At 34.8% G+C, this 18,131-nt stretch overlaps 1 protein-coding gene across 2 annotated transcripts in view; it reads left to right on the top strand.

The window, feature by feature from the left end:
- ASB7 (ankyrin repeat and SOCS box containing 7) overlaps positions 1 to 3,925 on the top strand; it is a 37,414-nt gene extending 33,489 nt beyond the window's left edge. For both annotated transcript variants that reach the window (XM_051980991.1, XM_051980992.1), the window contains one exon: positions 442 to 3,925. In XM_051980991.1, coding sequence (XP_051836951.1) covers positions 442 to 581 — 140 coding nt within the window. In that variant the 3' untranslated portion in view covers positions 582 to 3,925. The remainder of the gene's footprint in view (positions 1 to 441) is intronic.
- Positions 3,926 to 18,131: the final 14,206 nt, after the last annotated feature.

Genomic DNA, 18,131 nt, shown 5'->3' with positions numbered 1-18,131 from the left:
AAAAATAATGGCATTGCTAGAGGATAGCCAGGTTGATGCATGATTAGGAGAACAGGAGCCAGTTAGACAACAGTTAAGAACAGCAGAGCCCCAGCACTGAAGTTCAAGGAACAGCAGTAGAAAAAAAAATATATATTTCTTGTCTCTGTTTGGGGGAAGGGACGAGAAAGAGAGAGAGAGTGTATATGTGTGTAAGAGAGGAAGGAAAGAGAGATTAGTTGGGGGCTAGTTTTAAAAATGGAAAGAAATTGGTTATCATAGGATTTTTAGTAATTACTAGGCAGCTATGTTTTTGCCTATGTATGGTTGGTTGACCAATAATAGAAAAATAGATCATGTAAAAATCATTTAAAAAACAGTTCCTCAGTAGATAAGCTAAAAAGCTACCTTAAATCTTGCCATTTTAGCTTTATAACTTTTTTTTTCTAATTTTCTTTTTAGGGCAGCCCAGAAACTTGCAGGACCTGTGCCGAATTAAAATTCGCCAATGTATAGGCCTTCAAAACCTAAAACTACTTGATGAACTACCAATTGCCAAGGTCATGAAAGACTACTTAAAACACAAATTTGATGATATCTGATATCAATGGGACATCATGAGCAAGATTAGGAGATATATACCAGATACTTAAAAGGCTTATTGCCTTGCACAAAGTATATCCTATGCAATTTCTGATTTGCTGTGAAGTCAGAAGGCAGGTATACACTTTCGGGTTTTTTTTGTTTGTTTGTTTTTCACTGTAGGGGAGGGACTTTTTTTTTATACCACATGCTAGAAAGTCTTAATTTTGGTTTCTTGGTCCAAGTTTAAAAGGTCCAAGCTTTCTATACAATATTGCATTTAGAAAATTGTTGTGTTTGTTGTTATTGTTTTTTTGTTTTTTTTTTAAATGAAGCGTGCAGGTTTGGAATGGAGAATTTACCCTTTTCAGAATGTTTATGGTTTCCATTGGCACGCATGGTATTGTAAACCAGCTGAGCAAGTTGTTAAGCTGAGTGAGGTTTGGAGATAATAGTTTTATCTAGGGGGGTCCAAGGATATGCTGGAAAATGCCATAAGAAATTTTAAAATAAATAACAGACATCCCATTCCATTTTAATGAATACAAATTGGCTGTTTTATACAGTTCTTTTCCTAATCGCTATAGCTAAGATATCATAAATCTAGTACCTCGGCTTTTCTGTTAGTGTGCTCGTGTTTTTAACTTTGTTTTTTAATAACAGTAGTACACTACACAGAGACATTGTGTCTCACTTTCTCTTTGTCTCTAGTTGAATATGTTCTTTAAAAAAAAAAGTTAATGGGAAAGAAAATAACTTTATAAAGCTAATCTATTCTGTTTCTAAAACAGTGCCTCCGGTGCAATAACTTTTCTGGTGTATTTTATACATTTGTTTTATTTAATGTTCATCATTCCATAGCCAGCTTATGTCCATGAAAGTAGTAACTGACTGCCACTTTAATTTTGCATTGCCATACCATAACACATTGATTGAAGTTTTGATTTTAGTATTTTTCCTGGATACATACTTTTATTTCACTCCACGCATAGATTTCACATGTAGGTCTCTTTAAAAAAATATGGTCCAGAATTTGATGAAAAAACATTTTGCTTTAATGCAGTTAAGTAATTTGGTGTGGTTTCAATTTTTTTCTAATTAAAGTATAATAGAATGTCTTTGGGCTACATAGTTAGTAAATCCACATAATTCATAATGCAGGAACAAAATTTCTACTATATTTTGAAAATTGTTATACTGAATGATTTTATTTTCTAAGTTGACCGGGCACATATTTGCACTGTAAACATGATAAGACATGAAGTGTCTTAACAATTGACAAGATTTCTGGGACCCATAAAGACCTGAGATGATGCCCTTGGAAATGTTTTCTGCACATATTTTGGCATCATATTAGCTTCAGAATGTCATTGTTCTTAATGTTTTTGTAGACGTTTCACAGTTTTAGGTACTGATAATGAGTTTATTATCAGAAACTTAGGTGCTGAAGCAGTTATTATTTTCTGTATTACTAGTTTCAGATCAGAAAATATGAGGGAAGTGGTTTAACTGAAAAAATGTAGCTCAATTCAGAATTAGGTCTCCACTTTGGCTTTATCTCTCTAGAGCCAGAAGTAGTAGCTTAAGCACAAAGCTTAATGTTAGTGTGAATGCACAATATCCATTGGGAGTGAGAATTATCTTACTCTATTGTGCCTAGGCAGTGAGCAGGTTTTCAAGAATGGAGACCTACAGAAAGAAGAGATTGATAATATACATAAAGTTTTTCAATTTCAGGACACCAGTTAAAAAGTGGCCTAATTCAGTAATGATTGAAGAGTTATTATCACTTGAGTAGAATGGGATTTGAGTTGGTCTGTGTTTTTCGTAATGAAAAAATTGTATGCCTCCCAAATATGATTTCCAGAGTTAGGCCATTTACTAAATAAAGGGGGAGTCTGAATTTAACTACCTTCTCATTTCATTAGGTGATTCTCAGATCAGGGTGGATTAATAAAGGTCAAATAGAGACATTTGCATTGTTTGAGTCTACCTGGTTCCTCTCCATGTATGTCACAATCCTATCATCTGAGGAAATTGCAGCACCTAGGTATGATGAGGTGAGAGTAGGATGGTATGGGAGCCTTGCACTCTTTAATTTCTTGGCATTCCAGAGCAGTAATATTAGTTATCATAAACATAAGAATTTCCCCCCATAATTGTTAATTTATTAATTTACTTTAAAACTTTTCTTCCCCATTTTCATCCAAAAGTTACATCAGTATTTTCTAAGCTGATTTAGCCACTGAGTTTTAGTCAGGGAGTTCCAGATAAACAAATCAGATTAAGGTAAATTCTTTGTTCTGTGTTGCTGCTGTGACTTCAGAAAAATTATGAGAGATCTTCCTGGAAATGAAATTTCTATTTAATGAAGAATTGTATAATTCCATTATTTATTGTTTGAAGTTTGATTATACTGGTAACTTAAAAAAGAACACTTTATTTTGTTGTTGTTAATAAAATCCCAATCATATATCACATTTTACAGTATCTAAAATTTATCTAGGTAATTGGTCAAATTTATTGATTAAAATGCTAGTCTGTATTTGAATTAGATTTACATGGAGCCATTCTGTTGTCACAATTTGGATAGAACGAACAAGGATTTTTAGAAAACAAACTGATTTGATTATACCAGAAAATCTTGACTGCAAAAAGATGAGACCATATTATAATTTTCACTGATCCTCATAGTTTTCTTCTAAACTACTTTATTTAACTTATTACTAAATCTTTTAAAAAATATATATTTGGCAAATACACCAAAGACGCAGGCGAGTAAAAGATTATGATCATTAATGAACTGCAAACCTCATCCTTTAAAACTAAGCAGAGTGTTTTGTAAATATTTGTGTTTATAAATGTACAGCAGAGTAAGAGTGTTTTTTAGATTATTTAATTCCCATATTTCTAAACTATTTACTACGTTATAGTCCATACTCGTTAGTTTGAAAGGCTTTTTGACTGTTTTGGTTTTTAATTCATTATCACTCATGCTTGGAACAGCACTTCAGCTAAAGAATTTAATGTTCTGGCTAGAGTTGGCAGTAGCAGAAGTGCACATCTGGACAAAGAGGAGCATGATTCATTTCTCATACACACCCTGAAAGAGAAGAGAATGTGTAGATTGATTGCCAGAGTGGACCATGAGGAAACTGAAATCCTAACTTTTTTGCAAAGTTGCTCACTAGCCCAAAATGTGATTGGGATAAGAACAACTTCCAATTTGCCCACAAATTTAGCTTCCATGTAACTCCTTGTGTGTTATATCATAATGTATTTTGTTCTTCCTTTGTAATGTAAGTTTTGTTTGGGTCAATTTGAATTTAAAAAAAAAAAAAACTTAAACCTGGTTTAAAAAATATTGGAGCCTTGTCCTGTTTATTTCTAGTTTGTTCTAATTTTTTTTTATTTCCAGCTGTTTTATGAAGAAAAAAATGAACTACTTTTCATGTATCAGCATTTTGACTGACCCAAGAATTATGTAAGACCATAAAAAAATAGATATATAGATATGCTAATATAAAGTCATCAGATATTAAAGTCTTGTTAAAGTGAATTTTCATCATCCAGCCATGACTCTCAAAACCAAAAATATGCAATCTCCAAAAGTCAAAACATATTCATATAGTTAACCAAAAGCTGACTCAGCACCAAACTTTTGGGGGGAAATTCAACAGCGACTACTTTTGTGTGTGCCCTACAGAAAGGGGATGAGGTTTGGCTCACACATTGCTTAACATACAAAAAGGTATATCAAGACAAGTTGATAAGTTTAAGGTAGGACTCAAAAAGAAGGAAGCAAATTGGTTCTTTGAATTTCATGTATGGCCACATTAATGAAAAGCAATTTCTATATGATATATCAGCTTAAAAATGTTTTTAAAAGCACATAAACTGATTCAATACCTGACTTATTGAAGGCCATGAATGTGTATTTGAAATTGTCTGAAGAATGATCAACTGGTGGATCAAATTTGGAAAATTACTGACTTGTTTGGAAGTTGTAATTTCAGTTCTGTTCATATTTTATGTAAGCATATTATTTATCTTTTCAACTGAAAGATAGTTTATGCAAATTGGTTTGATGGCTATTGATTTAAGAGAATATCTGATAAAAACATTTGCAAATCCCATGGAATTTGGATGTTGAAGATAAAATTAAATGTAACTCTATCTTATTTACTTAAATTCAATATATAGAAGATATTCTTGGCTTACTTGAATATAAGGAAAGAGTTGTGTAGTTTTGAAATATGATTGTCATCAATATAAGTATTAGTAAAAAATTTAAAACTCAGAAATATTGAATTTTAAAACTTAAGTGATGGGTATGAAGATTTAAAAAATGATGATTACCTTTCTTTTATCACTCAACTAATTTTGTGTTAAAGATAGCTTGAGATGAAGATCTTAATATATTTTATAGAATCTTTTACCATCTTGTTGATACATGAGTATTTTTACTGTTTTTACTTGAGGCAGTTTTTGAGAAATTTATCCATTGAATAAATGGCAAGATAGGAAAGTGGTGGCCCAAAATTAATAAGTTATTTTTTCTACAGTCTTTGGTTTTCTTTCTTGACTTGGTATTCTCTGAAAATGGTGCCTTGCACGTGGTAGGTGCTCAATAAATAATTTTTATTAGAATAATTGTGAATGTGCCCTGTTCACTTATCTATGCTACATTTCAATTCAGTACCAAAGAGGTAAGTTATTAATAAGTATAGGATATTGGTAATATATTTCAAATAAACAAATGTTTGAGACAAATTTTTTGTCCTGTTTTGCTGGTACCTTAAAATTATGAAAAAAATATATCATATTTGACATTTTGTTATTTGTGCATCTTAAAAGTAACATTCCTTTGACTTATTTGGCTTATAGGTATAATTTTAATTAGAAAATTGGTTTGAAATGAATACAAATGCAAATGCATTTCAAATGTGAACACTTGTAACAGTCATAAGTAAGGTAGTGATTCCGTTTTGTTTTTGAAACAATAGTATTTAAAATTCAGCAGAATGATAATTGAGCTGAGACAATGATTATCAATTGAAACTAGGAAATAACTATTATGTGATGAATATGTTGGTAATGAAACTTTATAATCCAGCTGTAGATACTTCATATATATTAACTGTCAAATAGAGGCAGATCTTTCTTGTTACTAGTTTTGGGGCTGATAGCTATTTTCTTCCTTCCCAGTTGTTTCAAATTAGGTTGGTATTCAGTGATTTCTTACCATCTATGTCACCTCCTTTCTCTCCAAAAAAAATTATAGAAAAATGATTTATTAGAAATGATACTTGCATAAAATTAGTTTCAAAAACATTCACTCCCTTAGTTTGCTGATCACTTAGCTTTTTATAAGGGCCCAGTCACTTTTACCTCAGAAAGAAATCTGGATTCTATATTACATCCTTAGTTTTTAATTCCCTTTTCCATCAGTTACGTTGAATTAGAGAATCGGCCATTAAATATTTACATTCATTAAACACCTCTTATATGCCAGATATTGTGCTAAGTGCTAAGGACAGAAAAAAAGACAAAGTCCTAGTCCTCAAGCTCAATCTAATGAGGGAGACAACAAGCAAACAGGTACAAACAATGTATATACAGGATAAAAAGGAAATAGTCAAATGAGAGGAGCAGTAGTATTAAAGGGTCTAGAATGGTTTCCTGTTTATGGAATTTTAGTTGGGACTTAACAGAAATCAGGGAAGAGGGAAAGCATTCCAAGGGATAAACATAAAATACCTTTATGTACACTTTTATTTTTTAGTGGGCAAAATATCCTGTGCATTATTCCTAATTATATCCATTTCTATTAGGAGGAATTTTTTTTAAGACAGTGTTATACCTTCTAACTACTATTGAGTGAATATTGAATTGCTGAATATTGTTGAGTGAGGAATAATTTTGTGTGGACTTTCGTTATGGTAATTTGCTGCTTCTCTGTTATATTCAATCAGACTTTGAAATGTCTTAACAGTGACATTTATAATATTGAGAAAGTTTACCAAGTTCATTATAAAATTTGATACTTTGATTCCTCCACAAAATCCTTTTCCAGTGTTTTCATCATGTTGTTGAAATGAACATAGGTACAAGTTTTAACAGGTGATACAATTCTTGAAGGATTACAAATAGTCAACACAAGCCCTGTCTGCTTTTGAAAGCTATCTAAGTATGGAATGATTTATCACCAGTGGGCTTGATTGGGTGATAAATTTATTTATGCAACCCGTGAAAAACAAAAATCAAAATAGCCTTTAATCCTACATAGTTCCTTTAATGTCTGCCATACTGGTGGCAGAATAAGAAAGGATGCCAAGAATCACAGTTTTGTTTCTGTTGAGTTCTGTGTTTGAATGTCAGATTTTCTGTTTCTCTGGACTTTTCATCAGGGATGAGTGGAAGTTCTCTGATTTTTCTCTTGATGGATTATACTCACTTTAAGCTAGATGGTTTTTTTCTTGGTTATAATCCTAGCTTCTTTGTTTTTTGTATACCATATTCCAGGCCAACTATTTCTTTAATTCCTGACTGGTTCCATGATTGACTACTGGGCAATATTTTCTCCTTATCCAGAAGTTCTGAAATTTGGCTATAATATTCCTGAGAGTTTTCATTTGGGGATTTTATTCAGATGATCAATGGATTTTTTTTAATTTCTTTTTTAACCTCTGGATCAAAGTGTCAGAGCACTTGTATAATTTCTTGAACCATGATTTCTAAGCTCTTTTTTTGAGCATAGCTTTAAGGTTGTCCAATAATTCTTAAAATGATCTTAAATCTATTTTCCAGATCAGTTTTTTTTTTTTTTTTATTTAGACATTTCACTTTTTCTATTTTTTTTTTTTATTCTTTTGACTTTATTTCTTGGCATTTCACATTATCTTTCATTTGCCCAATTCTAATTCTGGGGGAATTTTTTTTTTTCTAGTAAAATTTTGTACCTTTTTTTTTTCCATTTGTCCAATTCTGTTTTTAAGGTATTATTTTCTTTAACATTTTTTGGGTATCCTTTATTAAGCTAGTCATTCTCTTTTCATAATTTACTTTTATCATTCTCATTTCTTTTCTTGTTTTTTCCCTCTACTACTCAACTCTTACTTTTTCAGGAATTTTTGTTGAGGTTTTGTACCTGTTTTCACATTGTTGTCTTCTAAGTTTGTGTCTTGGTCTTCCCTGCCTCTGAAGTAGATTTTTTTATAGTTATTATTTTATTGTTGTTTTCTCATTTTTCTAGCCTGTTTTTAACTTTGAACTATATGTTAAAGATGGGCTCTGTTCACCTGTAGGTGGGGAGGTACTATCTCAATGTTCAGGCTTTTTTGTTATTGTTATGCTGTTTTTAGAACTAGTTCTGGGGTTCTCCAAATTTTCAATGCTTCTAAGGTAATGTGATTCAGGCAGAGATATGGTCACTATGATATAAATTGTGTCCTCTGTAACCTGATGTAAATTGTGTCCTCTTTCATCTTTGGGGGGACCCTGAAACTTCGTCCTCCTTTTGGGGGGAATTCCTGAGTCTCAAACTCTTCCAGCCACTTGGGAGGGGCTACACCTTTCTGTCCATAAGGGAAACTCCCAAGATAAATAATCTCTTTTCAAGTGGAAAGCTAGGCCTGAAACATAGTCAACATTGCATGGCTCAAACTCCCACTTAAGTGATCTCATTCAATTGGAGATCTCATAGTCAATAGTCCTCTATTGAGTGGTTCAAACTGCTCCCCAGCCCCCAGCCCACGATGTACTCAATATAACCAAGCTTTGGTCAAACCTGTCTTCCTACAATTTCGAACAGGATCATGTCCACTGCTGAAGATACTTTCTTTTCAGCGTAACCTACCTTTGCTATATTCTTTGTCCACTAAGAAATCTGTCTTCCTAGCATGCTGGCTTCTTAGTGCAAATAAACCTCATTTTCTGCCACAAACCTTGTGCCTATATTCATTGAGGTTTGTGAATTCTTTTGCAAAGCCTTCCACAGAACAGCTATTGCTGTTAGGGGATCTCATTCCCTCAATTCTCGAACCTCATCATTTGCACCACTTCAACTGCTCTTCTGATCTGTATCTTGCCCTTTATCTAAAAAGGGCCCCTGCTCCCTTGCAGTCATAAGTAGTAGTTTTCCTTATTGCTTTGGAACTGTGACCAAGGGTCCTTTGCTCCCCTCAGATTAACCACAAGTGCTCTTCTTCATTTTGAAACTATAGCCCAGAACTATATCCTTGGAACTATATCTCAGGGCAAGAGAGTTGACAGACAATACCAAGTTTTACACTCAGTGCCAGAAAAGAGACCTCTGTGATCTCTTTCTGACCAGTTTTCCAATCTGTTGTTTCTAGGCTGACAGCTTCCCAAACTGCTACTGCCACTACTACTGTCACTTCCAAAGCCTGCCATATGTTGCCAACATGTTTGCTCTAAACTGCTCCCACCTCATTGTTAGACCTCTCCTACTGATCTATGTTGTGTAAGCCTGGAAAAATATTTCACTCTAATCTTTTGTTGGATTTGCTGCTCCAGAATTTTATTTGAAGTGTAATTTTTTTAATCGTTTGGAAAAAAATGTTGGGAGAATTTAGCTGAGTTGCTGCCATAGTTGTGTTCCTGAGACCAACTCAGGTAAGAAAACAAAGGTAGTGCTTAGACCAGGAGAATGGTGTGCAAATTTTATACTATATTAGACCAGTTTAGGAAAATTTGTAAGCCTGAGCTGAAATAATATAACACTCAATGCTTCTCAAAAGCATCATCAAGACCCAAGAGGATTCAAAACAGGACCAGGTAAGGCCCAGCCTTTATCTCCAGAAATGAAGAGAGTATGACCCTAGTCCAAAATCCAAAATAAGAAAGTAATATTTCAAAGAATGAGCCAAAAAAACCAAAAACCTACTATAAGGGCTATGATGGTGGTAGGGATATTCAACATACAAATATAGAAGAAAATTATTTCCAAAACATCTATAAGGAAGACTTCAGAGAAAAACAGCTTGGGCAGAAGTTCAAGTATTGCTAGAAGAAATGAACCAAGAGATTGGGTCTATTGAAGTTTTTATTTTTTTTTTTTAATTGTATTTTGTTTAGTGGAGTAAGATGAATTTATAAATGAAATGGATGCTAGGTAAAAGAGGGCAAAGGACCTACTTGTGCAAAAATGTAGCAGCCCTTTTTGTAGTAGCAAGGAACTAGAAATGGAATGGCTGTCAATCAATTGGGGAATCAATTTATGGTATGTGAATAATGAAATATTATTCTATAAGAAATGATAAGTTGATTTCAGAAAAATCTGGAAAGATTTAAATGAACTGATGCTGAGTGAAACAAGCAGGACATGAACTGATGCTGAGTGAAACAAGAAGGACTAAGAGAATATTGTACACAGTAAAAAGATTATGTGATGATCAATAGTGTTGTACTTGGCTCTTCTCAACAATGAGGTGATTCAAGGCAATTTCAACAGACTTGGAATGAAAAATGCCATTTGCATCCAGAAAGAGAATTCTGGAAACTGAATATTACTCAAAGCATAGTATTTTCAATTTTAAGATTTTTTTTTCCCATTTGGTCTGATTTTTCTTGCACAATATGAATATGGAAAATGTTTAAAATTAATTCCACCATTCACATCAAGACTGAATGTGGATCAACATACCATTTTTCACCCTTTCCCCCCCTTTCTTATGGTTTTTTTCTTTTCTGATTTTTCTCTCCCAACATAACTCATATGGAAATACATTAAAAATGAATGTACACATATAACCTAAAAATTTTTAAATAAAATTTAAAAACTAAATATAATCATACAGGCAATAAATTGAAAAGAGCAGACTGGCACAAAAGGTACAAAATTTATACCAAATAACAGATTCCTTAAAGACTAGAATGGACCAAATGAAAGTTCATGACTCCAAAGAGACAGCAAGACATCAGAACAACAACAACAACAAAAAAAAAAAAAAAATCTGAAGAGAGGGTAAACTATCTCTTGGCAAAAACAGATCAAGAAGAAATACATTATGAACTACTGGACAACCTGCAAAGTATGACTGAAAATGAAGGAAAAACCTAGATAGCAATTTCAAGAAATTTAAACTAAACTGTGTAGCTCTTTTACAGCTAGAGGGAAGAATGAAAACAGAATCCACTAGTTCTCTTGAAAGAAACCCCAAAATAAAAAATAAAAGACAAAATTCAGACCTTCCATGTCAAAGGGGAAAAAATACAGTAAGCAGTCAGAAAAATTCTAAGAAACCAGAGTCAGAATCACATATTACTTTGCAGCTACTACTAAAACAAATGGACAGTTTGGAATGTGATGTTCCAAAAAAAAAAAAAAGATACAGATTTGTACTCAAAAATAACAAAGTAGGAAAATGACTATAATTCATCAGGGGAAAAAATTAACTTTTCACAAAAAAAGAGGACTTCGGAGTATTCCTGATGAAAAGATTGGAACATTGTAAAAACTCTGAAATACAAGCACAAGCACTAAAAGAAATATTATAAAGGGAAATGAAGCAATCCTAGGAATTAAAGATAAGCTAAATATCTTATATTCTAATGCAGGATGAAGATATATGTGTTCCCAAAGAACCTTATCATCCAAGGTCTGAGAGAGTATCATAAGACAAAAGGCCTGCATATTTTTTGTAATATTTTGATTATCTTAAGTGAGGAGAGAAGTACACTGAGGCAAAGAAGAGGAGGGTAAGGAAAATCATCTCACATAATTGGTATACAGGAAGATTATAATACAGACAAGGGAGTAATCATTAGGGATTGGGTGGCATTTGAACTTCACTTTCATCTAAACTGGACAAAGAAGGAAAGCATACATATATGCACAATTGAGTGCAGATAGACATTTCACTCAACAGGAAAAACAGGAGAGAAAAATGAAGAGAAGAGAAAAGGTGAAATTTTAGGATTAAATAAAATAATCTGTATTCAAAGAGGGTGCAAGAGGAAGAGTTTCAAAGAAACAAGAATTTGGGATTGGATTTAGGACTAGGAGAAAAAAAGATGGTCAGAGGAATAAAAGCAAATTGTACAAATTTAGAATAGCTGTGTTGAACATTCTTTTCGCACCATCTTTATAAATATGGTAATGGGATAGAAAACTGATCAAAGTAATAATCGTGATTCTAAAGAATTTTTGATGGAACATGTTACCCACTTAACTAGAAAGTGGTAAACTCTAAATTCAAAGTTGAGAATTTTTTCAAAAGGAAAGATGTGACCAATGTGGAAATTTGTTTCGCTTGACTATGTTTGTGATAAAACTATTATTCTCCATTGGGGTGGGGAAAAGAGAAGCAAAAATGAAAGATGTTTGACAATTGGAAATTTTAAAATTTATATTCTCCAAATGCAATGGCATCAAAAATATAAAGGAAAAATTAACTCACAAGAAGACTTAGACTAATACTAGAAAACTCTAACTAGAGAGGGCTCAAGATTTAGATCTAACAGAAAGATTAGCACAGGGAGAAGTAATTGAAAATTTCTAGAGAAAACAAGGATTAGAAGAATTATAGTGTTTTCTAAATGAAACTATTAAAAGAATATACATGTATATTTACATATGTATATATGTGCTGTTATGTGAATTTTTTAAAAAGCTATATTTTGGGCCATAAATTCAAAAAAACAAAAATATCCTTCACAAGAAAGATAATTTTGATTTCAGAAAATTGAAAAGTTCCTTCATAAACAGAATTAGTTCATTTATGTTTTAAGAAGGGAGTTAGGTCAGATAGGGAGAAAATCACATCAACTTTCTCAGAAAATTATCCCAGTTACACTGAAAATATTCCCAAAGCAATTCCCTAATAGATAAGTAGTTAAAAACTACCAACAAATATTCTAAAAGGAGGCATTATAAACTAGCTATGCGAAAGAATACTGCAAATCACTAATAAAGAAATGAAGATCAAAGTAAGCCTGAGGTTTCATCTCACACTCAGCAAGATAATTAAAAAAAAGTGGGAATAGCCAGAGTTGGAGGACTTCAGGGAGGGTGAGCACATTATTGTGTCATTGGTGGAGCTATGAATTAATTATTTAATATAGGAATGTGGAATTATAAAAAAGGATAATTAAATTTTCCATACCATTTTATACAGAGATCTCATTACTAGGTATATGCTCTAAAGAAGTCATTGACAGAAAGTCTCTAAGTACACCAAAATAGCATCACTTTTTGTGATAGAATGAATTGAAGAATGAATTGTGTAAGAATGTAACAGACTATTACTATGCTCTAAGAAACAATGAATTTGATGGATAGGAGAACTTACATGAATTGATGCCAATTGAAGTAAACATCTAAGAAAACAATATACGCAATGATTACAACAATGTCAAAAAAAATAGTTAACACAAAACAATCACAATTGAATGTTGTGAAATTATAACAAACATGTCCCCAAAGAAAAATATGGGAAGATATTTTCTGTAATATCCGGATTAGCTCTCTGGAGGACCTCGGGATCAGCCCAAGTCCTTGGTTGTAATGGAGAAGTGATGAAGGCAGAAGGGCCACCATAAGGCTGGTCAAATATGGAGTCCAGAGTCTGGACTTATGTCTGTTGCTGAGAAACTCATTCCCAGTCCTACCAGCCCTTAAATACTTGAGTATAATTACATCACTACAGTACACTGAGCATGCACCAACTGTAGCTATTACATCATTACATTATCCTAAGTATGAGCTTAACTATATACCCTGCTGACCTAAATTCAAGTACACCTGTTCAGCATTCCAGCCCTCTACAATTTTCCCCATTTCTTTGTATATGTGGGAGGTCCACAACTATGAAATTACATAAAATTTCAGGAATTTTTAATATATTGATCAGTTTTGATATGTTTTCTCTTTATTTTTTGTTATCTGGGATGACTGCCTAGCAGGGGAAAAAGGGAGGGATACAGAAGAAATTATATGCAATATAAAAGCAAGATACCAATAAAGCATTTTTAAAATCAATATCATACCTGTCAAATGAAATATATACAACGGGTGTAATAAGGCTGCAACTATGACCAATAACTTGTGAGGAATCTTAAAAGACTTCTGTGATAGAGAAGATGGGCTGGTCACATGTTAAGTATAAGTGACAACAGCCAGAATATTTCAATGGCATCATTGTAATATCAGGACATATCAAGATTGGCTTCCAGTATGTTGTGCGGATCTTTCAAGGCTAATAATAAGGCATCAACAAATATTAAACAGTATAGTCAGGTATAGATCTGCATCATTAGAGGAAACTTAAAAGTTGGTGAGATCATAGATTTGAGTAGTGCAAAGAATTGACTGACTTCATATTGCTTGAGCTTGTATCTTCTTTATAAGATTTTACAAATTAGTTTTTGCTCTGAATTGATGGTGCCTGACTGCCATATCTCTCTAAATGGGAAGGGGGACACGTGTTTTCTTACTGAGGTGACTTTTTTAGGCCCTTCTTTTCTCATTGTCTTCTCATTGGTTTAGGAGGAAATGGTGACAGTCTAAGTTGATGTCTGTTCTTTTGTTCATATTTTAGCAGAAAGAAATTGTTTAAATGGCTCAGGTAGAGTTACCTCAGTTATACACTATATAACAATGAACTCATGTGTCACGAACTCCAGCCCCTTGCTTATCAGGCCCACACAATGACCAAGTGAGGCTTGGGCTAGGACCTGTTTTTGGACAATCTACGAGAGCCAGAATAATTTGAGTTTAGGGCATGGTCCTTAAGAAATCTAGCCCATGAACCACAAAATATTTTGTGAAGTTTCAACAATCAAAATTTACATTCCTTTGGGCAGAGCACCTGCAGGTAAGGATATGATTGTAGAGGGCTGAAACTCTGAAAAGGTGTACTTGAATCTAATGCCACAGAGCACTCAAGGCTAATTACCTATTTGATGTGAGATAATGGTTCTATACACATATATTTAGATGAGATAGTGATGTGATGGCTCTCCTCACCATTGGTGCTTGCTGAATGTGTGGTGATGAGATAACTAATTGAACAGTTTAATTCTTCAGGTCAAGAAAAAAGAAGATACACTTCCTTTAATCTAGAAATTATCAAAGATTGTAAAAAGGCTTGCACTCTTTATGGGTCTACATCATCTTATATTAAGATGAATCTGGCTAAAATTTGGAAATTTTAACCCCTAGTGATTGGAAATCTATAGCAAGGACATGTTTAGAACCTGGACAAAACTCATTGTGACTTTCTGAGTATAGTGAACTCTGTAGGATACAAGCCCAACTAAATAGCAACCTGGAGTTAATATACAAATCACCTGTGACTAACTGATATAGGTTCTTATGCAGACACGTTATCACAGATTAATTAACCTATAGTAACATAAGAGCAAATTGCTGCTGCTGCTAGCAAAGCATGGGGCACCCTCCCAGGAAGGCAAGATAGAGGGGAAGCCTTCACATAAATAGCACAAGATCCAAGTGAACCCTTTGCTGATTTCGTGAACGTCAGCAGACAGCTGTCATACGAACTATTGGTGAAAATGCAGCAACAAAAAGTATAAAACAACTTGCTAGAGAAAATGCTAATGAGGATTGTAGAAGAATTATACTAGGACTACACAAGGATACTCCTTTAGAGGAGATCATAAGATGCTGTGCCACAGTGGCCACAAATACCTTTTATACCCAGGGTATGATGCAGACTTCCCAAGATCCGAATTTGGGAAGACAGAGTCCCTTCTGGCCAGGGTCTTCCAGAGAGACTCGTCAATGCTTTCAATGTGGAAAATTAGGGCATCTGAAAGCTCAATGTTGGCATAAAGACAGAGTAAGAAAATAGTGGGAGAACAAGACCCCAAACTCCATGTCCAAAATGCAACAGAGGTTTCCATTGGACATCAGAATGTAAGGTTAATTCATGGAAATGAGAGATGGAGCCCAACTCCGGGGCCCCAGGCAAAAAACACTTGGGGCATGATGGCAGCCAATGCTACATCCAGAGAGTCTTTAGAAATTCAGTATTCAGACATGACTAATCAACCAAGAAGCAACCTGATGGGAGAAAGGGATTACAATTGGGGAGAATAGAGTTGTATTCAGCTGAGACTACTGAGATATCCCCTGAAAAGGTGAAATCAGTTCCTCTCCAGCCTATGGATCTCTTGTCTCCTGGCACAGTAGGCTTGACCATTTCACCTCCTGAGAGTGCTTACAAAACAGTATCCATACATATGCTGATGTGGGAAACTTGGGAATGTGTGGATTATATCCCAGTCACTAATACAGGTAGACAATGTGTGACTTATTAACCAGGAGAGGTAGTACATCAGGTTTACTGATACAGACTCCTAATAGGCATTCTGTTGATAGATACTGACTCCAAGCAGCAGAATCCAGGAATATTCTAGACAGCAGCTGTGACAGCTGACTGACCTATGCTCACTATCTATATAAATGGCATACCATTAGAAGGATTGGTAGACACAGGTGTAGAAGGTACAGTCATTAGAGGTGCCAACTGGCCCAGTCACTGACCAAAGATTAAGGCAGACACCTACATGTCTGGCATGGTAGGATCAATAGCAACTGAAGTTAATGCTACCCCTTTGAGATGGACATTTGAAGGCAAAACAGGAGTTTTTACTCCTTTTATAGTTGAAAAAATCCCCATCAATCCATGGGGAAAGACATTTTACAACAATTAGGATACAAGTGAGTACTTTTTTTTTTTTTTTTTAAGCAGGGCTACTGTTGAAGGCCTGCCAACACTTTCACCTATTCCTATTCAATGGAAAACTGATACACCAGTGTGGATAGAACAGTGGCCCTTAGCTAGTGATCAAATTCAGGCCTTATTAGATATAGTATAGGAGCAACTTGACCAAGGACACTTACAACCTTCTCTAAATCCTTGGAATTTCCCTGTATTTGTTGTAAGAAAGAAATCTGGAAAATGGAGGATGTTGACTGATTTAAGAAAGGTAAATGAACAGATGGAAACTCTGGGCCTCTATGTCCTACTCAATTGTCTAGAGAATGGCCTCTTTGGGTTATAGACATTAAAGGTTGTTTCTATTCTAGCCCTCTAGAAAAGAAGGATATGAAAAGATTTGCCTTTTCAGTGCCCAGTGTTAACTTAGCTGAGCCTTATAAAAGATATGAATGGACAGTTTTGTCACAGGGAATAAAAAATAGCTCTATTATGTACCAAATGTATGTTGATACTGCTCGTACTCCAGTAAGAAAAGTATTTCCAAAAGTTATGTTGTTACATTATGTGGATGATAACTTGAGGTGTACACCTGAGGAGCAAATGTTAGAAGCATGTCTACAAAAAACCTTAGAAATACTAAGGAACTCAAGATGGCGGAGAGGAGGCACACAGCTGTGTAGCTCCACGCTTTCTCTCACTATCCATTTCATTACAAGCCTCTGAATTAATGCTTGACTGAAAAAAAACCCACAAATAGTTACCAAGAGAAGCCATCCTTGAGATTCGCCAAGAAAGGTCTGTCTTTACTGGAGGGCTGGGACGGTTTTAGATCGGGCGCAGGCGGCGGGCAGCGGCAGGGAGAGCACGGGAGCAGACTGGAGAGGAGGTGGGGAGTGATCGCAGCCTTCTCTGCGGGGAGAGCTTTGCTACAGGATTAGATACTTTGCTCCAGCAGCAAGTCAGCAGCCCAGCAGAGAAGCTAAAAACACCGGGGGTGAAGAATACAACCCCAAATAGCTGGAGTCTCTCGGGACCTGGCCACCCCTCCCCCACAGTGACTCAGCACGCTCTGGGATCTCAGAGCGCAGGCGCAGCACAGTCCTGCTAGTGCCTCACTGCTGCCCCCTGCAGTCTGTAGAGGAAGCTCGGTAACACACCCAGCCCCTCCCCCAAAAAAAGACTCCAATTTTTTCTGTTTTTCTTTGCTAGTTTGTCTTTGATTATTAGACAGAATGAGCAAGAAACTGAAGATGACTTTAACCCTTGACAGCTTCTATACAGATAGAGAGCAGACTCTAAATCCTGAGGAGACTAAAAACAGACAGTCCCCAGGTGAATCCCCAAAGGAGGAGATCATCTGTTCCTCAGCACAGATGAACCTCATAGAAGTAATTAAAAAGGCTCTCACAAGGGAGCTAGAAGAAAAATGTGAAAAGGAGAGGGAGGCTTGGCAAAAGGAGAGGGAAGCTTGGGAAAAGGAGAGGGAGGCTTGGCAAAAGAGCCTGGAGAAGTCAGTTAAAGAGAGAGTGGATAAAGAAGTAAAATCCTTGAAAAATAGGATTGGTGAACTGGAAAACAAAATTGGTGAAATGGAAAAAAATTCGACAGAACAAAAGAACTCAATGGGACAATTAGAAAAAGATTTTTAAAAAGTGAGTGAAGAAAATACTTCACTGAAAATCAGAATTGAACAATTGGAATTGAATGACTCGAGGAGACAAGAAGAATCAGTCAAGAAAATCCAAAAAAATCAAACAATGGAAAAGAATGTGAAATACCTTCTGGGGAAGACTACAGACCTGGAAAACAGATCCAGGAGAGACAATCTGAGAATCATTGGACTTCCAGAAAAACATGATG

The sequence above is a fragment of the Antechinus flavipes genome, chromosome 2 (genome assembly GCF_016432865.1).
Source record: "Antechinus flavipes isolate AdamAnt ecotype Samford, QLD, Australia chromosome 2, AdamAnt_v2, whole genome shotgun sequence".
In the NCBI taxonomy this organism is placed as follows: Eukaryota; Metazoa; Chordata; class Mammalia; order Dasyuromorphia; family Dasyuridae; genus Antechinus; species Antechinus flavipes.
The sequence above is the reverse complement of the archived record's forward strand: the minus strand, read 5'-3'. Positions and strand labels throughout refer to the sequence as shown.